At 27.3% G+C, this 27212-nt stretch overlaps 1 protein-coding gene and 1 long non-coding RNA gene across 7 annotated transcripts in view; one reads left to right on the plus strand and one right to left on the minus strand.

The window, feature by feature from the left end:
- The window catches only part of LOC126901556 (uncharacterized), a 67158-nt gene that overhangs the window by 37611 nt on the left and 2335 nt on the right, over positions 1 to 27212 (plus strand). For 3 of the 6 annotated variants that reach the window (XM_050678087.1, XM_050678090.1, XM_050678093.1), the window contains exon 2: positions 21898 to 22054. In XM_050678087.1, coding sequence (XP_050534044.1) covers positions 21898 to 22054 — 157 coding nt within the window. Of the gene's footprint in view, positions 1 to 20300; positions 20487 to 21897; positions 22055 to 27212 lie in introns of those variants that run through there. The other 3 variants (XM_050678098.1, XM_050678094.1, XM_050678097.1) reach the window with 3 other exon arrangements.
- LOC126901569 (uncharacterized) lies at positions 513 to 3100 on the minus strand. The gene is made up of 3 exons (XR_007703063.1): positions 3090 to 3100; positions 907 to 1068; positions 513 to 672 (listed from the first exon to the last, which is right to left on the minus strand). It is a non-coding gene; the product is annotated as an uncharacterized LOC126901569 (long non-coding RNA).

The following is a 27212-nucleotide window of genomic DNA, read 5'->3' on the forward strand; positions in this document are numbered from 1 at the left end:
AACAAAGAATTTATTTATTATTGTCATCAAACAATATTATAAATTCTTAGAAATAAACAAAAGAAAGAAGTATTTAGATGAGTAAAAATAATGTACTCTTTTATATATTGAATATTATAAATGTCAACTATTATTATATGAAATTTATATATATTATATAAATATGCCTGGTTATATTTTGTTATATTTTCGGTCCAAATTATATTAATAAACAATTAATGCAATAACAAATATTTGCATTGTTACTCAAATGAAGTGTCGAACGTTAATAGGATTATTAAATAGTCAATATAAACTCATTAATAATAATAGTCAATATAAGTCATATAAATAATCATGTAAATTGTTACGAATAATTGGAAAAATAGAAATAATTTTCCATACTTATTGAATATTTGTATAATCTTTGAATGGGTGGTAGATATTTTAATTTTTTGATCATTATGGATATATTATTTTAATTCCCACAAATAGAAGTTTAGATAGTAAAACTAATCGATAACGTACCATCTATATCAAAATATTTAATGTATTCGTCACATTCTGGGCATTTGGGTGCGATAAATGCTTTTTCCCAACTTTTCTCAGCACAATTAACTCCAACTTTATGTTTACAAGGGTGCACGGTTACTTCTTGTAACTCTTTTCTACATATACATCTTTTTATAAAGTCTAAATAAATATGTAATCATTTTACTATAAAAGTATTTTAAGTTAAAAATTANATAACTATAAAAATATTTTAAGTTAAAAATTAATGTTTGGTATTTGTTAAGAAACAAATGCTTGACAAAATATTTAAAATAATAAACGTTAATTTAAATATATTTTGAATTTTAAATAATACTACTCATAAGTAATCGATTTTTATTATCTAATAAAATAAATCAAAAAATAAAAATTTACCCATATTTTGATATTGAAGCAGTTCAAATTTGCAGAATGGACAAGATAAAATTTCATTTAACATTAAATTGTTTGCGCAAAGATTACAAACTTTATGTAAACAAGGAATTAAAGTCACGAATTTTCTATCTGTTTCTCCACAAATAGAACACTCTTTTTCATCTATAATTAATGAAATACTTAAATGATAATTAACTAAAAATTAAATTAAATATTTATAATATTTTTATTTTAAATAACATTAGCCACAATTGATCAATTATTGTTATAGAAAGAAATTATTTTACTATATTGATTTTATTATTTTTTTTTTTGTGTCTGTTACCACTATTTCTCAGTTTTCATCGAACTGATTTCATTCAATAATACGTCAAAAAAATACCCTCGAAAATGTAATATTTTTTAATTGTTTTTTTAGCTAAGGTAGATCATTTTCAGATCAGCAAGTTAAGCTAGTAAAAATTTTTGTCAAAAAGTTCAACCTATCTTTATTATAAACTTTTATAAAAATAACTTAATAGGACCAAAGAAATATATTAAAAATTAAATTTTGCTCAGATTACTTTTCACATTTTAATAATTTAGTTGCTTCTGGTTACCCACATGTTGATTTGTATCACTGTCGTTCGTCGGAGTTTTCAATTTAATAATTTTAAATTGATTTATCTTTTCTTTTTAGTTGTTTACTTATTTGTCCCTGCTATAAACAAGGCCTTATGTGTTATTAATCGTCATTTTCTATTTCGCGTATCATTTTTTGTGACTGCCTAATATAATCTTTGACTTTAATAGTTGTTATCCTGTTGATATGTTTTCATTTTTAAATTTTTTTACTTCCAAGTCTAATTCCGATAAAGTTAAATCTACGGATCATTTAAAATTTTTCATCACCTAAAAATGAATCTACAAAATGTTACCATCAACTGTAACAAACAAAAAGAAGTAAAGTGGTAGTGGCGGTAGCAAGCGGATGTAGTTTGGTGTGAAAGGAAAGAAATGTAACACAGGTGGCCAACGAGGAAATGATAATCGTAGCGGGCGTAGTGTAAAAAGGATGGGCAGCAATGGAAAGTAAAAGTGACCTACTTCTTTTCAATCACCTGTAGGACGACCTAAGTTAGATAGACTGTACTATAAATTTATGCACGATAAGTTATGTTAGTGTCCTACACTCCACTGCACTGTGGCAGAGATCAGAATAGCTAGTCGATAAGTGGAGAGAACTTTAGAGAACGCTTATAATTAGTTGGAGTATTAACTATGATATTATTGTGCTAGTACTCTGTCCAGCCAGGATGTGGCACTTCAATAAGTAATAGAACACAATGCAATCTAGTCATGTAACCTTTTAGTATGCTTATATTGTATATATGTAGATAAAAAAAAATAAATAAACACCAATATTTTATATGTGTTAGAATATTTATTTCACCAAAAGTATTCGACCGAAAATAAGATGTATAATATTTTCAGTGATTACGAAAGAGGGTAAAAATAGTGCAGATTTTATATAGAATTAAAACTAAGAATGAAACATAAACTCACGCAAATTCACTTCGTATATCTTGGTTGAGAGTTCCAGAGAGCTGTAGAGATGCAGAGATAGAATGGCAAGGCGTCCCAGTGTCCGCTAGAGGGATGTTCAGAAACCGTGTAAGAATCACGCAGTAAAAAAACCACTGTAAGAGAAGCGAAGCGCCCGAATTTGGGGAAAAATGGCCTTTTTATAGCCCGCAAAGCTGGTTTAGCGATCTCTGATGAGATTCTTGAAATATTTTTTTGATAAATATTTGATTTGGTGATATATTTTATTAAATATAAGTATTAATTATTACANGCTGTATTTGATTGGTAAATGTGATAGAATCTTTTACGTGGGCGTTTTATGGAATGCGTAATAGGGTGGTTAAATCTTGTGTAAGGGTATTATTTTATTANTGATAAATATTTGATTTGGTGATATATTTTATTAAATATAAGTATTAATTATTACATGTATTAAAATGTGATACTACACAACATTATCTGTTAAGGTGTATAACATTGAAAAAAAAAAATACAAAATATTTATTTTTATTAAAAAATTATCAAAATAATTCTTTAATTTAGGAAAGTATTTTTGCATAATATAATTTATAGCTATGGGCGAGGGTTTATAAATTAACAATAATTAACATTTTAACTATATGAAATTTTAATATTTTAATAGAGTTCATTTTTTTCCCAGTATTTAACAACTATTTTAACATATATTTAGTAACATAAAATTATAAAATAAGTTGCCTTATTTTTAATCAAGAAAAATTGATTTTTAATGATTCCTAAACATTTATTAATAAATATTTATTTATTAGGTTTATCAAAATTTTAAAGTTACTATTGCTATGATTTTTATTTTTAATGAATAAAATAGTTGTTTATAAAACTTAAAAAAGAGGTATAAAAATAAAACTCTAAAAATAATTTTTTGATTTTTACAGTTGTTATTTTTATATTTTTTGTAGAATATTAATCTATATGAGTTGTGAATAGATCTAATTTGGAAACAGATTTTGGCAATAATGAGCAATTTTTGAGTTCCTAATTAATAATTATGTGTGATTAAATATTAATATGTATTCTGTTTTCATTTTAGAAATAAGAGACAGAGTGATACTGATGTTAATAGTCATCATTCATATAAAAAACCTAAAACTCGTAATAATGAAATTTTGAGTTCTTATAGTTCAAGTCAATTTCTTCAGTCATCAAGACAGAAAAGAACATATCCTATTGGTTAGTTTACTAAAATTATTTTAGTATTTAAGTTATAATTTTCCTTGCCGAAAACATTGTAAAAGTTGTACTTGTTTTGGTTCAACAGTATTATTAACCGATGATAATAATAAATCAATTAAAGTTGACAAATCTACAGAATCTGATTTAGCTAGAGATCTTGTAATAGTTGCACCTAGTAGAATATTCAATAGAAGTGGAAAAATACAAGTTTTTAAAAGAATTAGTATAAAAAGTGTATTAGATGAAGTATTTGATGAGCCAGAACCTACACCTTTCACAAGTATTGAGAAAATAGAACAAAAAAAGAATAATGCTGTTAAAGAGGGTATTTTTTTATGCATTTTTAATAATAGTAAGTTATAAAGAAGAGTAAAATTCTGTAATTATTTCTGTACAAGCTTTGGTAACATGGTGAGCGAAAAAAATGTGGTAGAAATGAATGATAGAAGAGACAATACTTGATTTTCAGATGCTCTATTTTAACTTTCAGTGTTTAATCTATATTTATATTTTTCTAATTATATATTTGTTTTATTCTGTTTAATCTTTTTTTTCTGATTTTTTTTTTCTATAATTACTATTTTTTTGTTTTTATCTAAAATAATTATCATGTACATACATGTTTTATTTTATTTTGCTTTTGAATAATTTTCCTTATACTTGTAAATGTATACTTTTCGTTATGTGAATAAAAGAAATGATTATTAATAATCTGATTTCAATTAATAAAATATTTCGTTTTTTAAATCTATATCATATTTAAGCTTTTAATGTTGACTATAATAAAAAAAAAAAATCTCTCATCGAGTTTTTTACAATGGGAAATTGACCATCAAAGTAAAAACCTCTCTAGATACTATTGGCTCGCAAGCGCCATAGAGCTAATAACTAAAAAACTCTAAGAGGGCGGCGACAATGCAGACATAGAGAGAAGATGATGCAACATACTGGTCCTAATTATTTTATAATATTTCATAATTTATTCATAACAAAATTAGAAAAAACATATAAATATCCGAAATATAGAGGAATGTTAGTATTTCCATGATACATCATCAAATGAATAATATTATTTTATGATTGAAACAGTACATTAGTTATATGACATAATACTCAGAAAAAGAAATACTTACATTATAATTATAGATTTATAGATGAGCATTAGGAGGGCAGCATGACAACGATAATATTTTCTATTAATTATNTGCATTAGGAGTGCAGCATGACAACGATAATATTTTCTATTAATTATATATGTAGATCATTTATTTTACATTGATAAAAATATCCAGTTCAACAATTTTTATAAGTAGAGAAATGTATATTTATGTATTTATGTATATTGCTTTGTCGGCAATATACAAAAATTTAATTATGAGTTGTACTTGTACTTGTATAATGAAGTTGTATTTAAAACGTAGTAGATATCACAATTTCTAACAAAAATTGTGCCTGAGGCGTAGACACCGCTGTCCCCCTTGATACGTCCCTGATGATCCTTTATAAGTTACCTACTAGAAAACTAGAATTTTTTTTTAAAAAACCAGACACTTGTTTTTATTGTTATATAACATAGGTAATTATTTAAAACTATACTGGTTGATATTAGCTTCGATGCGAAGCTGAGAAGGTATTAATTTTACCATGATGTGTTTATTTTTTTTTTTGTGTCTGTCACTACTTTTTCTCAGCTCTCACTGGACCGATTTCTTTTAACAATACGTCAAAAGATCACAAATTGTATCTAGTTGAAGACATTACCCTTAAAAATTTAAAAATTTTCCCTCGTTCCCCGCAAATGGGGGAAATATCCAAAAAAATTACAAATTTAAAAATCGACAAATTTTGTCATTTTTTTCACTTTTTTTTCTTAAAACTTCCATAACTTTTTCAAAAATCAACAAATCAACATAATTTTTTTTTAAACTAAAACCTTAGATATTTTCCTTTCATTTGATATAATTTTTTTGAAAATTTAACACTTAACCTGCTCATGGGGGGGGATTTAAAATTGCAACTTTTTTACAAAAACTAACTTTTTCAACTTAATTTTTGAAAATGTTCCGGAAATACTGCGTCCTTTAAACATATATCAAATTAAAGCTTATTTTATGTACTATAAAATGAAAAAAAAAAATTTGTCCCGACACTTTATCTTCTGCATGTAAACGGTTGCCGTAGTTAAAAAAACACTATTTTTGTGTTAAAATTTTCGATTTTCAATTTTTAATTTTCAACTTAAAAATGCTATAACTTTTCGAAAAATGCATGTATCAGCACAATTTTTTTTTTTCTAAATACATTATAAGTACATCTTCCATTTGACATACTTTTTATTAAAATTAGACAATTTCCCCTTATATAGGGGGGGTTCAAACTTTGAAACATTGTATAAAAAATAGAACTTTTTCAACTGAACTTTTGAAAATGTTCCGGAAATACTGCGTCCTTTAAACATATATCAAATTAAAGCTTTTTTTATGTACTATAAAATGAAAAAAAAAAATTTGTCCCGACACCTTATCTTCTATGTGCAAATGGCTGTCGAAATTATAAAAAAAATGTAATATTTGCGATAAAAATCACCTTTTATAACGATGTTTTTTGTACTTAAAACTGCCATAACTTTTTCAAATATTAACTAATCAAAATAATATTTCTTTATATTGAAACCTTAGGTAATTTTCTTTCATTTGATATCATTTTTTTTTGAAAATCTAACACTTATTCTGCTCACAGGGGGGATTTAAAATAGCAACTTTTTTACAAAAACTAACTTTTTCAACTTAATTTTTGAAAATGTTCCGGAAATACTGCGTCCTTTAAACATATATCAAATTAAAGCTTATTTTATGTACTACTAAATGAAAAAAAAAAATTTGTCCCGACGACCTATCTTCTATGCGCAAAAGGCTACCGTATTTAAAAATATGCTATTTTTTATTAAAATTCTAGGTTTTGTATTTTATTTTATTTTAAAATATTTTATTAGGGGAATAAACTGACTTTCATGAATATTATATAATTTCATTGACATAGAATAAAGTTCATAAGACATATGATATTATACTTATTAACATTTTTTACTTTTTTAAAGTCGAAAAAGTAATTTTTAAATTTGAGTTAGCTTAAATAGCCAATTTTATCATGCAACAAAAATCAACGAATAGTTGCCGAATGGGTAACACCTTGATCTTTAACGCCTAGGGTACGAGGTTCAAATCCGTTTGTGGCTTCTAAAATTTTGCATTTTTTTTTTGAGTTAGAATAGAATTTTCAAATCATTTGATATTTATCTCATTTAGATTCAATAATTTCAATAAATATAAAGGATCTTATCACTATAGTCTCCCCTCGTGAGAAGAAATTGATATTCATGTTAATATTATTTTACTATGTGGTTCTTTTTCTGGCTACGATTTATTTTGCCAACCCTCACTAGACCTACTTTTTTCAACGATACGTCAAATGATTCATTTAAGTTTATGATATTTAAGTTAATGATTAGTTTAAGTTATTACTCTTAAAAATCAAAAAAATATTCCTTATTCAAATAAAAAGTAGCTTAACTAGATTTGTCCATACAAACAATTAAAATCATTAATTTTTAATATTCTTAAATTATTTATTGTCGAATTAAATTTGATATGATAAAAGTATTCAACTACAAAAGTAAATAATTTTACTTTATAATTTATTAATTTTTTAACTCTATTTCTGTGTGCTACTACCAGTCTATAATATGCCAAATTTTTTAGTAATATTTTGCTATATAAATCATAAATTTAAAAAAAAAATGATTTTTAGTTTCACCTGAAGTTAACGATGGAGTTTTACAATTATAATTATATTTTTGATAATATGCTCAATTGAGTAAATCTTTTTAACTACTTTGGTTTGATTGGTTCATTTAATTAAAGTAAATTATTAAAATTAATTAAGTTCTGAATATTTCAATTGCAGAATTTTTTTAAACACCAAAAGTTATTAGGATATGATTACTATTCTTTCTATTTCAGTTATCTATTACGATAAAAATGTAAAAAAATCGAATTTTTCTGACAAATGTACTGTAATTAGTAATTATAAAATTTCCAGATTGCATATTAATCTTAAAAATTTCATTTTTTTCAATTTAATAATGTCAATTTCAAACTTGCAAGTTGAACTATAAGTTATGGTAACAAATTCATTTTTTAGCTTCGATGCGAAGCTGAGAAGGTATTTTTCATTAAAACTTTCACTTTAAAAGACAATAAAAAATAGGTTCAAAATGATTACCTTTAACATATTAAAAATCAAAATCAGTATTAATTTAATACAATTTTTTTTGTTCTTAATTATTTTTTTTTATATGTAAATACTTATTTTTTAATAATAAGTAATAATATTAAAACTTAGAAGTAATAGAAAAAGTTTAATTGCACATTTGAAAACATCACGAAAAGTTTATTTAGAAAAGTATATTTTTTTTCTGATGAAAGTTCCTTTTGTTTAGTGTATTTATTCATAAGTAACAAAATTTTTTTATTAAAAAGTATTGCATAAATTCCTTTAAATTTGTATACGCATTAAAAGTATATGAATATACAACTCCTTTTTATTTTTATAATATCTCCGTAAAAATTACAATATTATATTATTGAATACCACTTTCATACTCAATTTAATTACTGTAATTATTATGTATTCATATATTATAGTTATAAATCGGGGTAAAATTAAGGGAATAAGTGTTATTGTTGTTTTTGAAATAATCTACCAATTTCATTTTTTTCTATTTAATAATATTTATTTCAAACTTGCAAGTTGAGTTAAAAGTTATGGTAATAAATTCATTTTTTTTTTATTAAAACTTTCACTTTAAAGAACAAAAAGAAGTAGGTTCAAAATGATTACTTTTAACATATTAAAAATCAATAATAATTTGAAAATAATTAATTATAAAAATTATATAATATATAATTAAAATAATTACTAATCTGGATATAATTAAGGAAATAGGAGTTGATGTTGGGTTGGGTTGGTTACATTTTTAACTTTATAATGCTATAACTCATTGAAAAGTGTACGAATCAACACAATTTTTTTATGAGAAATAATATTTTTTAATAATCCCTTTTTCATTCGACATACTTTATCTTAATCAGGGTATTAATAAGAAACTAGCAGATAATGTAGCTTTTGTAATTATCCACCAATTTCTTAGAATTAAACACTATCTACTGATTTGCATCGAAACGTTTCTTATGATAGTGATTTTAATCACTGTCAGATTAAATCTATACTGGACCCAACTATGCAACATCCCCACTATGCCGCGACCCCACTGTGCTGGGTTTTTTTTATATGTAAATACATTCTTAAAGTAAACTATTGTGTACAATTGAAATAGAAAAATCATTTTTTTTTTTAATTTTAATGATTTAAGTAAACAAAAAGAAAACTATTTTAACACCTTTACAGCATAAATTATAGTCAAAAATAGAATCTCAATTGGTTTGAAATTAATTTTAATACTTCTATTAGTATCAATAAGTTACTAAAATTATATTAGCTTAAATGATGAATTAATTACAAACATTTTTTTTTTAAATTTTAAAATTTAAATAAATTTTTTATTTTTAAACGAGTTTTAAAAAATTTGAAAAAATGCATAAGTCTCTCTTGAGACTTATTTTGAGACAATGCATTTCTTTTTGGTGTAACAATATTATTCATACGACTAAACATACGTTCACACTCTGATGATGATATCGCTACTGTATTTACTGCATTAAGTAAAGGTTTTAAATCAAATATTTTGGAATTGTTCTTGGTATCAATGAATACGCGAAAGCCTCTCACATTCGAAACTTCATCTACTTGAAATTGTTTTGCTAATCTTCCTATATTTTCATCGCCATATAAAATATTACATCATAATCATCTGGCCAATTTTTCATATCTAAATAATCAAGATCATTGAGTAGTTAAAAAATAAAAATAAAAAATAACCATTATTATAAAACCACAAAATCTCTCATTTCACTCAGAATTTAAAATTAAAACATAAAAATAAAATTGATTTACTCACCTAAATTACTAACAAATTCTATGGAAGCAAGTGTTTTCAATAAACCTGAATATTTGGATGTTTCTTTACTGGTTCTTAAATTATCTATTGCAGAGTTAGAAAAATGTTTGTTCACTGTTTCAAAAATATTCCACACAGTTTCAATGTTTTTTCGCTTGAGGCAACCTATCTTATAGTAAATATTTTTCCAATTTTTATCAAATTTTGTTCTAAAAAGGCAGAACACATTTTTAATTCATTTGAATTTTTGGTGACTGGTGGTGTAAAGAGTTAGCTATATTTTAAGAATTCTTCATTTGTAAATCAATTAATTTTGGCATGTCACTGTAGGGACGCTGATTTTTTGCAATGTAATATGCAGTTCTAAAAATACATTTAGTTGTCTTTGTATTAATAGCTGACAGTTTCATTACTTTTGTAGAAATCACATCATGAGTACTTTTCTCAATATTTTGTTCACACTGGAAATGAGCTTTGAAATTTCTATGTTTCCATATTTTAGCTTCGATGCGAAGCTGAGAAGGTATTGGTTTTACTAAGATGAGTTTTTTTTTTTTTTTTTTGTCTGTTACCACTTTTTCTCAGCTCTCACCGAACCGATTTCTTTCAACGATACATCAAAAGATCACAAATCGTATCTAGTCGAAGACATTACCCTTAAAAATTGAAAAAAATTCCCTCGTTCCCCGTAAATGGGGGAAACCTCCAAAAAAATTACAAATTTAAATATCGCTAATTTTCGATTTTTTTAAAATTTTTTTTACTTAAAAGTTCCATAACTTTTTCAAAAATGAACATATCAATATAATTCTTTATTATATAGATGCATAATATCATTACCTTTCATTTGGTATATTTTTTTCATAAATTTAACCCTTAACCTGCCCACAAGGGGGGATTTAAAATGACAACTTTTTCACAAAAAATTAATTTTTTTAACTTAAATTTTGAAAATGTTCCGGAAGGTCTGACACTTTTATATATATCTTAAATTAAAGCTAATGTAATATGCTTTATCATGAAAAAAAAAAATTTCGGACTTTATCTTATCTTCATGGTGAAAATGGCTACCGAATGCTATTTTTGTGTGAAAATTTTCGATTTTGTATTTTCCATTTTTAACTTTATTATGCTATAACTTTTTGAAAAATGTATGAATCATTACAATTTTTTTATGAGAAGTAGTATTTATATAGATCTTTCATTCGACATACTGTTTTTTTAAATCGGACCATTTCCCTAAATACAGGGGGGATTCAAAACATAAAAATGCATATAGAAAGTAGAACTTTTTCAACGTAACTTTTGAAAGTGTTCCGGAAGGTCTGACACTTTTATATATATCTTAAATTAAAGCTAATGTAATATACTTTATAATGGTAAAAAAAAATTTCGGACTTTATTTTATCTTCATGGTGAAAACAGACATTAAACTTAATAAAAAAAATACGATTTTTGTAAAAAAATTCTTTTTTATATTTTTAACTTTATAATGCTATAACTTCTCGAAAGATGTATGGATCAATATAATTACCTCGACCCCACTGTGCTACCGTTTTTACCTATCATTTGGTATATTTTTTTTATAAATCTGACTTTTTACCTGCCTACAGGGGGGGATTCAAAATGACAACTTTTTCACAAAAAATTGACTTTTTCAACTTAAATTTTGAAAGTGTTCCGGAAAGTCTGACACTTTTTTATACATATTAAATTAAAGTTAATGAAATCTACTTTATTATGTAAAAAACAAATTTCGGACTTTATTTTGTCTTCACGATGAAAATGGCTACCAAATGCTATTATTGTGTGAAAATTCTCAATTTTATTTTTTACATTTTTAACTTTATAATGCTATAACTTATTGAAAAGTGTATTGATCAATATAATTTTTTTATGGGAAATACTATTTTTTAATAATCCCTTTTTCATTCGACATACTTTATCTTAATCAGGATATTAATAAGGAACTAGCAGTTTATGAAGCTTTTGGAATAATCCACCAATTTTTTAAAATTAAACACTATCTAAAGATTTGCATCGAAGCGTTTTTTTTTGATAGTGATTTTAATCACTGTCAGATATCATTATACTTGATCCATCTATGCCACGTCACCACTGTGCCGCGACCCCCCTGTGCTGGGTTTTTTTTCCCTTAAATTAGCTTGTTGCTTACTCACACTGTGTTCTATACCACACACTTCATCATTTATCCATTCTTTTGAACAATGAACATCTTGTAATTTAAAAAAATTTAAGTTTGTAGTTTTACAAAGTTTACAGCCTAAATATTTTCCATTGAAAAATATCCACTGATACTACTCTAAGAAATATGTAACCTGTTTGAGACCCCAACAGTCTGGTTTGTTAACTTGTGGTGTGCATGTATCTTCATATAAAAATAATTATTTACCTCATCTGGCTGCAATGCTAAATTTACCTTGTTTGTAATAATTTCAACATTTTCACTGCTGGTACTCAGCTTAAATTTCTAAAAAATGTTCAAATCCTACATTATAATCTTATAATTTTATCAATATTATAATATATGGTAGGTAGGAATGTATATGCCTAAACTTTATATCTTAGATAAAAAAAGAGATTTACTTTCACCTGTTTAGTCTGCTTTTGGAAATAAGCAAGTAAATTATTATAATAAACGACTCTAATAACAACTGAAAAGTAATAAAAAACATTAAAACATATCAAAATTAATAAAATAGAACGCAAATTTTAGAACTTCGGAATATTCAAAAACAACGATAAATAATAAGTGAAAACTCTAACAGTGATAACTGAAACTGATAACATGGGGATCGGTAAGCACACGGTCACAGATACACATATTATCTGTTATGTTATGTTGTTCTGTAATATATTACCGTATAGACGACACCATGATAATACAGAAATATGATATCATATAAATTATAAAAAATTATTTGATTACAAAATATTTTAAAGTGTAAAATTGATAACAATTTAAATCTATATTAAAAAAAAAAAATTCGGTCGTATTTTCCACCGTCCTCCCGTCAAAATAAAAAAAAGTAGTTGGGGTACGCAAAAAAATAAAGGAGCTTCGTACCCCTGCGCACCCCACCCAATTCAAACACTGCATGTGTTTATAATTATACTACACAGGCGCGGACTGGCTCACCGGGATACCGGGAAAATCCCGGCGGGCCTCCCAAAAATTATGGTATATGGGCCCCTTGATACTACGGAAAATAAGTTAGTAAAAGCCAACTGCCTAAATTTTAATAATTTTTTTTTTTTAAAAAATCCCCAATTTCCTTCCTGACAAGCAAAAAAAAAAGTTATCAAAAATTGTTATGTAGCGCTGTGTCACTGATGACACTACTCTGAGGCCCTTTGCGAACACACAGCTCACACATCCTAATACTTGGTCCTCACAAACATGTTTGAAAGACCGGAAGGTCTTATGAGTCCTCTTGTATTTTGGGTAATAAGTTAAATACTATTTTATGAGCATAAAATTATCAGATTTATTTATGTAAATCGATAATAATATCTGATTATCAAATTTGTCGTCTGCTTTTAATTCGCAGAAGTCGTCGGCACTTGTTTGACGGCTAATGTGTCCGAATTGTTTATATTTACGATTATTATGATAAAAATTAACGACCGATCCGTGTGTTGCCCAACGTCTGTATTGTATCATAAAAATATAGTTTAAAAAACTAAAAAAACACGCTTTTAAAGCACATCGAACTAAAAAGTTAAAAATAATTATAAACAAAAAATACTAGTATTATTGTGATAAAAGCATGGGTCGCTCAATATACGAAAAATATGGCACAAAGCACCCACGCTTTTATCACAATAATACTAGTATTTTTTGTTCATAATTATTTTAAAATTTTAAGTCGATGTGCTTTAAAAGCGTGTTTTTTTAGTTTTTTAAATTATATTTATTTTTTAATTTTTAGTTTCATGTTATGATAGTAGTTACTATCAATATCATGGTTGAAACGGGTAACGGGAAATCAGGGTTCGATTCCGGGGAAGATGTCTGAGAAACGGCTACCACATCCAAGGAAAGCAGCAGGCGCGTAAATTACCCACTCCCGGAACATAGAGGTAGTGACGAAATCGGAATGAATGAGTTCTATATTTTTAAATAAGAATAAAGTGTGTTAATATATATTTTTAATAGTAATTAGAATATATATTTATATATATACATGTAAAGCGACTTTCGTACGTAAACGTATCATGCATTAGGTATAGCCATGTTTTGTGGGCGGACGGGTCGGACTAACGTTAAACCTGAGGTATAAACGGTGGTAGGAATATATACGTAAGCCGTATGCACGCGGGTGATAATGGTCAGTTAAAATAAAAATTTGTTTATATATATATAATATTGATGACAAGCACGCGTGTACAGGTACGATAACCAAAAATAAATTTATACAGGAATAGTATTGCCGGCGTGTAATGAGCGAGGCGTAGAGTGGGGTGAATGCGTTATGACAGTCTAGTCTAGACGTCGGAATATGCGATAACGCGTGGCGTTTTGAGAGTTACATACATACATACAGGTGAAACTAATATAAGCGTGTTAAAAATCAATAAATAGCATATCGATATTTCTCGATTAGCGATATCCCTTTATCATGAATTTATATTTATTAATGATTTCAAAAAAATATTTTTGTTTGTTTTTTATTTGAAATCTTGATCATTCTCATTTTGCTTGTCAATGGTAACTATCGTTATTATGTCTTATGAGTTTTGGTAACTGCTGTATTGTTTGGTGAGTACTTAAAAATTATACAATAATTTATGATTAAAAAAATGTATTAAACATTATCATTGCTGTTTGTAAAACATTAAATGACACGTATGACACCATGTCTGAATTGAGCCAGCGAGTTACCGAGAAATTATTTATAATTATGATAAAGTGAAACAATTATTATTTTATTTAATTTATTCGCGCCAAACGGCAATTTACATAATATTTACAACTAAGTTATTTAATTCATTAAAGATTAAATATATAATAAAAAAATAATTAGTGATATAACAGAGGGGTGCTAGTAAAAATGTGCGTTGATTGACATTACGAAGCATACAGTAAAGCGAATTATTATTACTATAAGAGATGGATTGAGTAGGAATATGAATGGATGTACAATTCCTTGAGGGGTAGGTCAGATCGGGAATAATGAATTCTTCTACTAAAAAGTGATCACGAAAGAATAATTATGTTTTTACTTTGACTAGGATGTAAATATAATAAGAGATGAGTACAACAGCTTTTGTCGTATGGGCTGACTCTTTGTTGAGGGGTGAAACTTAAAATATCGGTAGGCTGAAAAGTCTCAATCCGGCTCTTTATGACATGTATACTAATTATAATTAGGAGTGCATACAATAATTACGTAAATCTATAACCATAGCGTATACAATTATGTTTACTCATTCTTGCTTAGCAACAAATAAAAAATTTTAATTATACTGCACATATATTACAATGAAAAAAACATCCACATTAATCAATATTTAAGCTATGTGTAAAATAAGATATTTTTCTGTTTTTTTTGATTTTTCGATTTTACTAAAATTTTTAAAAGTTTTCATGGAGAACTCCATTTATAATTTACCCATATTATTTAAAGTTTTCTTACCTTTCTAAACGAATATTAGAAAACTTCTGAAATTTTGGCAACACGAAAAAAGCAATTTTTTTGATTATAAAAACTCAATTTTAATGACTGTAACGCGAAAAAAATTAATATTATTTTTAGAAATGTCAGATAATTAAACAAAAGTAACTTATTTTTCTATTGGTTTTTATAGTTGAGGTTAATATTAAAACGATAGCACATCATTTTTTTTTAATACTTTCCCCTTATACGGAACACGAGAAGAATGTCTGTAACTAAATACGATTAGTGGTCTTTTTACGTATAGTTCATCAAAATCGGTCAAGTCTAAGCTGAGAAAAGTAGGCGGCAGATAAAAAAAAACACGTCATGGTAAAATAGTACTTTCTCAGCTTCGCATCGAAGCTAGAAAAAAAAAAAAGTGTTTAGAAAAAAAGTAAAAATGATTTTTAAGTAGTATTTCAAAATATCCACAAAAAAAAAAAATTGAGATCATTCATTTCGTTGTAATAGACAAACATCAAGTAGTGCTATTTTAAAAATAACCTGGGGAAGCCATTTTAAACATAATACTTCCAAACAAAATAATTTTTTACTAAGCTACGTTTTTTTTTTATAAAAATTTTCAAGTTTTGGAAACGAATACTATGTAACGTGACAAAATGTGAATTTTATGATATAGATAGATTACTGTTTTGCTTTGCTAATGGGCGCGCGTACGTTATATCCGGCCGTGTAATCAGAAAACTGTACTGTTGCTGTCAAGGTGAACGCTATACACACAATATTCTTTATCAGTTTAACAATCGTTCCCTATATGACACATACACTGGCCACCACTGTCCATACCTGTATAATNTTCCCTATATGACACATACACTGGCCACCACTGTCCATAACTGTATAATTTTAATTATGTATATATTTTTATCTGTTTTATATTTTGAAATCGTTAAGCCGATACCCTCCCCCAAACGTGTTCGTCGTCGTCGTTGTGTCTCGCCCGGTGTGTAGGAATTTTTCGTGATTTCTTCCCTTTGAACCACCGTCGTGGTATGTTTTGCTGTGTGCGTGCAGCCAATTATAGTTTTTTTTTTCTCTCGTGTTCGTTGTGTAAAAATCATGTATTGATTTAACCAGGCGTCGCGACGCGTCGGCCATTTCCGGGGCCGAATCCCCATCTTAGGATGAGTCCCATCCGGGACTGGGTATCGTATTAGTGTTTTTTTATTTTATTTAATGTAATGTATTGAGCCTTTTTCTTTTGTAAATTTATTTTGTTATGAGCTATAAATAATTTTAGCATTGCTGTTTATAAGGTTATTGGTCAGTGGTGTGTCATGTATATTTAATACATACAGGGTGTTCAGTAAGTCAGGAAACGGGTTTGTAACAATTGTTACAAACCCTTGTTTGTAACAATGAGAACAATAGAAACCCGTTTCCTGACTTACTGAACACTCTGTATATATTATTCCCGCAGTGCCCAAGTACTGTCCGGTCGGCCAGATTACAGAAATTATCCGCCGCGTCCGAAGTACACGGACTTGTTCCGATGCGGAAGACACTTCATGTGTAATATTTAAAAGTTGTAGGTTAAATTTTTTTTTATGTCTTAATAATTGTTTTTTTTTTTGCTCTTTTGTCCCTTTATTTGCAGAGTGGTTTTTGCCTTCGGGTTTTGTCCACTATTAACTTAATTTAATAAAGTCCCCTTAATTTTCTTAATCAACAAAAATCTTTTTATTGCGTGAATATCTTCAATATTATTAATAATAAGGTATCTGCGTATTATGGTCTACAACAACACTTTATATTTTAGTATATATATATATAATTTTTTTTTAATCCACTTTGTTTCATCAAAGTGCATATTATTGGTTTTCTTATTATTTTTTATTTTTTTCTTAAATTCACTTATGGTCCGGGTGTTGTTCTTTTTATGATCAAGACCGTCGCCTAAGTGGTTGGCGACCCGATTCCTTTTGCAAAGGAGCCATGAGAGTGGCGACTTCACAATCCGTTGCGTGGCCCAAGTCGTCACCTCTCAACTACTACAATATTTACTAACCTGAAAATCATATTTTTAGTTTTTTAAAAAAAATACAATTAATTTTGTGTTTATTAGGCTAATTAATAATGGAAAAGGATAACATCGTCCAAAATAAAAAATATCAAAAGAGCGGTTCTTTTAAACGAAAAGAGCATAACAAGAAATGTCTCGAGGAGATAGTAAATAAATCTAAAAAAATGACAAATTATTTTTTATCTGTTTCGCAAGATAACTCCAATTTAGAGCTGATAAAGATACCTCGTAAAAATCAAACAGTCGGAAATTATGATATTTCTGTGCCACATTCATCTATTTTTAAAATGCATTCGGACAATTCTGAGGTTAAAATTGATTTATGTGATAACACAGATATTGACCTTCTAGTTAAAAATAATTTAAATACAGTGATTGACGATCAAACAAATTTTAATTATTTTTTAAAGCCCACTGGTAAACAAAATATTAGATTTTTTTTTTCGTGAGAAAACTCTTATAATTTTGAAAACTTTAAAATAAAATAAAACTGTCTTTATTTAACTTTATTTTGTTAGCATAAATGCTCTTAACTTTAAAATTAGCGTACTAAACTTATGATAAATCCTAGTATTTACTAGAATGTATTATTAACCCCTCCCTATTTGTAAAAAAAAATATTATTTCCCACTAATGATTTTTTTTAATGAACGAAGAATTTCATATACAGCATTTTTGAGTGATAGTAAATAGTATATATTGTAATAATAATAAATTTTATTATTACAGGAATCTATTTTATACAAAATTTCATGGAAAAAATAATAAATATCATGAGATATTGAATGCTTGATAAATTACGATTTCGATTAGTCAATTTTTTGGAACTAATGATATTATTTCGTAAAAATACGGTCCGAGATTATACGATCCGCTCTTCACTCTCCGCGATTATACGTTCCGTTATTCTACAGTCTGTTATTTGTCTTTCCGTCAATATACGGTCCGGCATTGTACTTTCCGTCGTTCTACGGTCCGTAAATATTTGTTCAAAAATACTGTTTTCCGTTATTATACATTCCGATATTATTTTTTCCGTAATGATATAGCCCCCCATAAAAGTCACTTTCTTTAATAGCAGATATTAAACTTTCCTTTACGTTAACAGACATTTCCTCGATTCTACATTTCACTGTAGTGTTGGATCGGGGCATTTCACCAATCTTTTTATCTACTTTTTTGTCAAGTAGAAGTGACAAAATTATTTTTGCTCCAGGCAAAATTAGGTTCTTGCCTTCTATGCGAGGAGCACCATTTTTTACTATTAGCAAAGACAGCTGGTATGAGGCCATGGTAATTTTTTTATTACCTTTCCCTAACAATACATTCTCCATATTCGACCGAGTCGAAAATAGTTCTGTTTTCTTACTTTGAAAAAACATCAGAGGTTTATTCAAGCATTCTGGATGTTTTGTTGAAATGTGCCTATGAAGTTTTGAAGGCTTCATACTTTTGTTAGACTTTGTATATCGTGTTGAGTAATCCCATCTACATTCGGATTTTTATGAAATTTTAACCTCTTAATTTTTTGCGCTATCTCAATTTCAGATGGTGGAGGGTATTTATTTTCAAATTAATTCATTCCAATCAAATTAATATATGGAATCCTCACAACTAAGGGGTGCTCGAAGTAGTGTCTCCATTTATTCAGAATATCACTTGGATCTGTAATCAGCGTACCATTGTTACTTTTAAGAAACTTTACTTGTTTCTAAAAATCTTCTTTAATGGCATTGATATTTTGGAATAGCTGACATTACCTATTAATTTGATGGGACTCTTATGATTTCTCTAGAGTGTTCTTATTATATTTTCTTTTTACGTATCTGATTATGTTGTTTACTTCTTTTTTGCATATTCTGGGTTGTTTTCTTTTTCGACATTTGCTGGGTCATTAAGCCACTTATTTCCACATTGTTTTTCCATTTTAAATCTCTGATACATGTATCGTTGAACTAGGATTTTTTTGGTTTTCTTTGTTTTCCAATTACAACATCAGATATATTATTTATAATGCTCTTTACTATTTCCATATTTCATCTAATGAGTCTGTTCTATTAGCATCGGTGTTATTAGAAGTTAACGTATCTTATGTCTAAAGATGTTACGGCATTTCGGGTCATCCAACTTGGTTACACAATATTGTAACATTAATATTTTGACGGCACGTGGGCCGGTGGTCAGTCACAGGTAAACTGGTTTACATAGACGCTGACGTGTCTTGCGGTGCTGCACCCCCTGACTTGTCCTATTTGCCGAAAGCCGGACAAGACGAACTAGTGTTATCGTTAACACTAACGAGTGCGACAGTGGACAGCTGATAATTACAATCGGATAACGTGCTAATTCAAAGTAAATGAATAGTGCGCTATTAATCTAATGCTAAAATTTACATGTTAAACTTTATTCTCGAACTTCAATTTTTTCAAATAGAGCATCATTTTTAAAAAGTCATTAAAACTTAGAATTTCATTTTTATTTTTTATTTTATTTTATTTTTAGAATTTATTTTTTTTTATGTAAACTTTATGTTATAATAAGGCTAAGTGTACAATTTTAATACGATTAAGTCAATATTAAATAATCTGTGTGTCTTTTAATATTCTGGCTATTTTTAACATTGAAATAGCCATAAAAATAGGAAGTTTAACATAATAAAATTATGTTAGAGAAATATTTTATGGAAATACATAAAATTGATTTATATATAATTCGCATAATTAATTTTAAATTTGATTCTTTTCATGAATTAACAGCTCAACAAATCAACACACATAACTTATGTTCTATAAATATAAATATTCCAAATAAAAATGTCTCTAAAATGAACTATAAAAATTGTGGTTTAATTAACTGTTTTCATATTCATAAATTTATCTAGCTGTTTCAGTTTATTTACTTGTCATTATATAATCGCAAAATGTATAGTCAAATTCCCTTCATATTTTATTTTGTGTGTATTTCCATTGAAACCATTGATGGAGCAAGCAGTTCATCGGCGGTATTTATCCTTAAAATTATTATTAAAAAAAAAACTTGATAATACTATTGTTCTATGTGCGATTTATTTAAAATTATTAAAAAAAATTATTTTTTCTGTATACTGTGTCATTGGTAGTAGTAATTCCCCTAAGACATATGTTTGATAATAATATTTTTACAAACATATACTGAATAAAGTTTCATTTATTTTTATTATTAATTTATTTTATGCAATAGAGTTGTGGATGTAGGAGATCGTGTCAAGTGGAAGTTTAGGATAAGGGTTATTGGGATTAAGGCGAGGAAAAAGAAGAAAAAGAGTTTATTTTATGCAATTACCAGCAATAAAATTTAATATTAATATATTCTTCTTTTTACATATAGATGAAAAAACATTAGACATTTTTTTTATTCATTTCATATCTGAACACAACTAATTATTTTAAGCTTATAATTGTTTAACTTCTTGAAGGATTCAGAGCCAAAGTTGTCTAGTTTTAATAATTTTAATAGTTTTTAGTTAATAAGATTACTATGGTAGATCTAAAAAAACGATTTTATTAAGAAAATGAGATCTCAATTTATCAAATTTAATTTTTATGTAGGTTAAAAAAATAGAAACTCATCTAAATGGTATATTAAATAAATATAATTGAATGTGAAACTTTTCAAAAACCCTTGGTTTCTTTTTAATGTTTTTTTTTTATAGCAATATGAACATTTTTGTCTAATTTCAAGTATCTAAATATACAGGAATCAGGTTTAATTTTAAGAAAGATTAGTTTAACTAGATAAAATTTCAGCTCTTTTGACACATAAATTAACAAAATTAGTCTAGTAAGATCTAAAAATTTTCTTAAACACAAAATATAACTCATAATGGTAAAACCAATATTTTTCACCTTTCCATCTAAGTTAAAATAAATTATTTTTTCAATCATCTTCTTCAATAAAAACAGTCGTAAATATATATATTTAATTTTCTTAATCATCACATATTTTTATATGACATACTTTTTTATATTCTGACTAAAGAAAAAATTATTTTTACCAATCAGGAAAAAATCATAAAAAGAGATGCTACAAAAATACTGATCCGTCATAGTTATGACTGTTTTCATTAGTTATATCAGGGTATTTTATATATAAATGAGTACACCCAAAGAAAAACCTCAATCAAATTGAAAGAGAAATTTTATTAAGGGTTTATGATAATGTTTTATTAATACGAACAAAATAACTATTCTTATAAATAATTATTGTTCAAGACAAGAAAAAAAATATCATATTGATAAATATATCATTGATTCAATAGTAATGATATATTTATCAAATTGAACAATGAATTTATTATATAGATCGAGGTTTTTCTCTGGGTGTATTATAATATAAATTTTACAATTATAATTAAATTATTTATAATTGAATAGAATGTTTACAATAAAGAAGTTGGTGATGATATATTTAAAGAGTTCGGCGATAATGGTAAGATGACTTTTGAAAAATTTTTAAAAACTATGAAAGCTTTTGATATTACTGTAAGTGAAAATATCCTGCAAGCAGCGTTTAATGACATGAAAAGTGAAGGTAATGTGAATAATAGTTGATTGACCAATACATTATATATATTTTTATATGTCTGTCGCCACTTTTTCTTGATTCTCACCAGACCAATTTCTTTTAACGATACATCAAATGATCACTTTGTATCTTATTAAAGGCATTGAAGGGTGTTTAAAAGGTGTTCCTCAAAATTGAAAATATTTCTTTCGTTCCCTGTATATGGAGGAAATTTCGAAAAAAAACTACGATAAACTACGAAAAATCAGTAAACTGCGAAATTTTTTCAAATTTTCCTTTATAAAACTCAGATTTTTTTTTTAGAAGTACTGTTTATATATACATTTTATTCGATATACTTTTTTTTTTAATTGGACCATTTCCCTTTATACAGTAGGCGTTATAACATTAAACAAGCTAATAGACTCTAGAATTTGTTCAACTTAATTTTTGAAAATATTTTGGAAATACTGATACTTTTATATACATCTTAAATTAAAGATTATATAATACTTTAATATGGAAAAAAATGCCGAATTTTTCATGGTGAAATTTCTACTTAAAATTCTCGGTTTTGTATTTTATTTTAAAATACCTTACGAGAAAAGTACACTAATTTTCACAAATATTATGTAAATCTAATTGACATAGAATATAAAGTTAAACTTATTTAAATTTTTTTATTTCTTTTAAGTCGAGAAAAAGAACTTTAAAATTTTTAACTAGCTTAAATTGCATTTTTATGTACTGACAAATGCGATATTCGGTTACTGTGTCAATAACACTTATGTTTTTTACACTTGGGAAGTTTAAATCCTCCTTTCAAAATGCATTTTTTTTTGCATTTCGACAAAATTTTAAACTTATTTGATTTTTATCTCATTTAGATTCATTAACTTCAATGAATATCAAGGTACCCATCACTATAGTTTCCCCTCGTGAGAAAAAATTTCTTATTAATATTAAAATTATTTTAGTACGTTTTTTTGTGTCTATTGATAATTTTACTGAACTCTAACTTGACCAACTTTTTTTAACCATGTGTCAAATGATCACAACTACTATCTAGTTAAAGATATTACCCAAAAAAATTGAAAAATAATTCACCCTTATCAAATAAAAAGTTGGTTTGTCAAATTTTCATAGACAATTAAAATCATTCATTTATAATGTTTTTAAATTATTTATTGATGAATCAAGTTTGATATGATAGGTTTCATTAAAATCTTACTTTGTAATTTATAAATTTTTTAACTCTATGTGTGTGTGCTATTACTAGTCAGTAATACTTCAATAAATTATTCAAAAAAAAAATGATTTTTAGTTTCACCTGAATTGAACAATTATAATCAAATTTTATAATAGGCTCAATTGAGTATATTTTTTTAACAACTTTATGATTGGTTTATTTAGTTAAAGTAAATCATTAAAATTAAGTAAGTTCTAAATATTTATATTGTAGATATTTTTAAACACCAAAAGTTAATTAGAAATGATTACTATGATTTCTATCTAAGTGATCTATTACAATAAAAAAAAAAAAAAATTAATAAGTTGAGCTAAAAGTTGTGGTAACAAATTAAATGTTTTTTATTATATACTATTACAAAAATAAATTTTAAAGGACCAAAAAAATAGGTAAAAATTAACATTTTGCACTTATCATTTTTAACATATTAAAAATCAAAATTAGTAATAATTTGAAACACAAAGTTTTTAATTATTTTTTATATGAAAATACTTTTTTATTACTAATTAGTAATAGTATCAAAAACTAGAAAGGATTGAAACATTTTAATTGCAAATATAGAAACATCACGAAAAGTTGAAAAAGAAAATTATATTTTTGATTCTAATGAAAGTTCCTTGTAGACCACCAGTGTATCTATTCAAGTGACAAATATTTATTTTTATAAAGTATTGTATCATGACCTATAAATTTTTTTACGTGTTTGTTATAGAAGTAACAAAATATACTACTTTATAATTTTTTATTATTTCTCCATAATAATTACACTATTAAATTATTGAATATAAATTTCATACTAAATTAAATTACTATAATTAGTGTCATTATTTTTATTTGTAAGTCTTATACACCCATAGACTTTGCTATTAATAACACACCGAAAACCCGATTTGAATCTATTATTGTTATCACTGATTTAGTGCACCGTAGATTATTATAGCTAATTTACCTGTCACAACTTGATTAATAAAATTTGGTTTAAGCATCAGCAAAAAAATGACTTCTGTATTTAATACAGTAAAATGACAATAGAAATTTGGCCTAAAATCACTTAACTTTAACAAGCTGTAACGGACGAACGGTTAATCGAAAAAAAAAATTGTATTAACTAAGTTGTTTGTAAATTTTATTTCTATCGTATTATAAAATTAAAAATAAGGGTTCCCATTTAAGAAAATTATAAATAAAGATTTTTATCCCTGAAGGGACGAAAATAATAATGATTTGACTACATATTAATGTAGAGATTTTTAAACTTGATATTTTTTTCCCTTTAAAAAAATTTAAAATTTAAAGTGTCTTACCAGATTTTGATCATTCTGTATATATATATTAACACAGTATATTTTTGCAACAAATAAAAAAATCGTAATGAGGCGAATATTTCTAATCTGCCGTTTAAATATAATTACGGCTAGAAATATATATATATATAAATAATGTATAGTTTTACACAAAACTCAAGCGTACAATCAGTTAAGTGAATGTCGGAAACGGAACGGAACGCATCATGTGTAATACATAGTCGGTTGCGGCCTTACCACAGTGTCAAAGTCGGGGAGACACCCGATGACATCCGATTGTCATATTAATAGGTGGACTGCTGATATCGAGTGAGACGCGGGTGAGCGCCGCCTAGAGCGTAGCGCGGTGCCGAGTCAACTTTTGTAATTATCCAACAATTTTTTAGAATTAAACACTGTCTAAAAATTTACAAATTTCTTATGATTGACACGGATAGTTTCAGTTTCAGTAAATATTGAAAATGTAACTGAGGTAACACTTACATCCAATGATTTTACAATAGTATATATATATACAGGGGGTGGACAAAATAATATGAACACCTGACATATACTCAATATTTATTTATTAATAAGATGTTGGGCCTCCATTTGCTTTTAAAACCGCTTCAATCCTTCGCGGAATAGATTCATAGAGAACCTGAATCGTTTCCAGTTGAATTTTGTCCCATTCTTCTATCAAAATATCCGCCAATTGTTTCAGAGATGTTGGAGGTGGAAATCTGCTTCTCACTCTCTGCTCTAAAACACCCCATATCGGTTCAATTATGTTGAGATCTGGTGATTGTGCTGGCCAGGGAAGATGTTTTATTATATTCTGATGCTCATTGAACCAAGACTGAACCTTTTTCGCTGTGTGTATTGGCGCATTGTCATCTTGGAATATGGCAGTGTTTGGCAGTAATATGCTGGCCATGGTAAAAACTTCATCATTGAGGATATTGAGATAGTCATTGGCAGTAATCCGGCCACTCATTTGAATGATAGGACCAGCTGAATACCACGATATGGCTGCCCAAATCATAACAGAACCACCCCCATGCTTAACTGTAGGAAGCAGGCAGTCCGGATTATACGCTTCTTTTGGAGTTCTCCATACATAAACCCGTCCATTTGTAGGGAATAATGTAAAAGATGATTCATCGGACCATATAACATTCTTCCAATCATCAAGAGTCCAGTTTTTATAATTACGGCACCATTTCTTTCGCAACTTGGCGTTCTTTTCTGTAATAAAGGGTTTTGCAATTGCAGCCCTTCCATAAATACCACCTTTGTGAAGCTCCCGTCGTACAGTTTTTGTCGAAACAGTATTACCCAAATGAGCGTTAAGTTCTGCTGTAACTTTAGACGCGGTAGTTTTATGTTGTCTTGTCACAATCCGTTTTAATGTTCGTCGGCCCCTGTCAGTCAACTTTGGATTTCGCCCACTATTACTTTTCGCCGATGATGTTTTTCCGTATTTCGTGTATGCTGTCATTACTGTAGATACTGTCCCTCTTGACACGTTCAACAGTTTAGATGTCTCCGTTACAGACGCTCCCGCTAATCGAGCACCCACTATTTGCCCTCTTTGGAAGTCCGAGAGGTCACGCATTTTATTTTAAATTTATTTTAACGTTCGTAGTATAACCTGTGTTATACACTAATATGTTATAAATAACTACTATATTGTAATAATATACTAATTTTACGACATGTTATCCAAAAATTATACAGTGTAGCCAACTTGCAACAATATGTAACTATATTGCATGGTGTTCATATTATTTTGTCCACCCCCTGTATATAAATGCTACGGCACTGGCCGTACATAAGGGATAATAAATACAGGTAGCTATTTGGTTTTTTATGACATCAATATTCGAAGGTACACAGCATTGTTATTTCATTAAATTCAAAATATGTGTTCCCATTTAAAAAGACAAAGTTAACACCCTTACAAGGCATATGGGATGAACATAAAAACTATTGTATAGTTAATAATGCAAAAATAATTTGTAACTAAAGATAACCAAAAAAAATAAACTGTTTAAATTATATTTATTCTGTAAGTAATTGAGTGGGTTATGATAAAAAAATCACCTGTATATATATTTATTTAAAATTAAACAGACAAAAAAAGGAAAATAAATTTAAAAAATGTAAACATTGCAAGCGGGCTTTTTATATATTGGCCTGTAACAACAACGTGGTTTGCCACTTGCATAACGACTAGCTAGAGTAGCAAGGGTCGCCACCACCTAGGCGAGGTGTCACACCTATCAGANTCCAAAGGCAAGATAGAGAGTTCACCGCCGGCACTCGGTGGTCGATCGCGCTCCAGTAGATAGACTTTGCAACCTAGCTAGATAGTGGGGGTACTCTAATCAGGCTGGTCTCACAATGTACAATGAGGCGGCTGATGGAAGAGACGAGGTGACCGTGTATTGTTTATATAATAAAATATATTGTACCGTGTTATGATAGTGATTTTAATTACTGTCAGAAAACATCGATACTTGTCCCAATTATGTCCATACTGTGCTATTGTTTTATTTATTTGTTTTAATACGCTTCGTAGTATTTTACACCAGCGTTTAAATAATTGTCAGATAACAATGAATACTAATATAAGAAAAAGTTACAAGTC

This window comes from Daktulosphaira vitifoliae, unplaced genomic scaffold (genome assembly GCF_025091365.1).
Source record: "Daktulosphaira vitifoliae isolate Bord-2020 unplaced genomic scaffold, ASM2509136v1 Scaffold_3, whole genome shotgun sequence".
Taxonomy (NCBI): Eukaryota; Metazoa; Arthropoda; class Insecta; order Hemiptera; family Phylloxeridae; genus Daktulosphaira; species Daktulosphaira vitifoliae.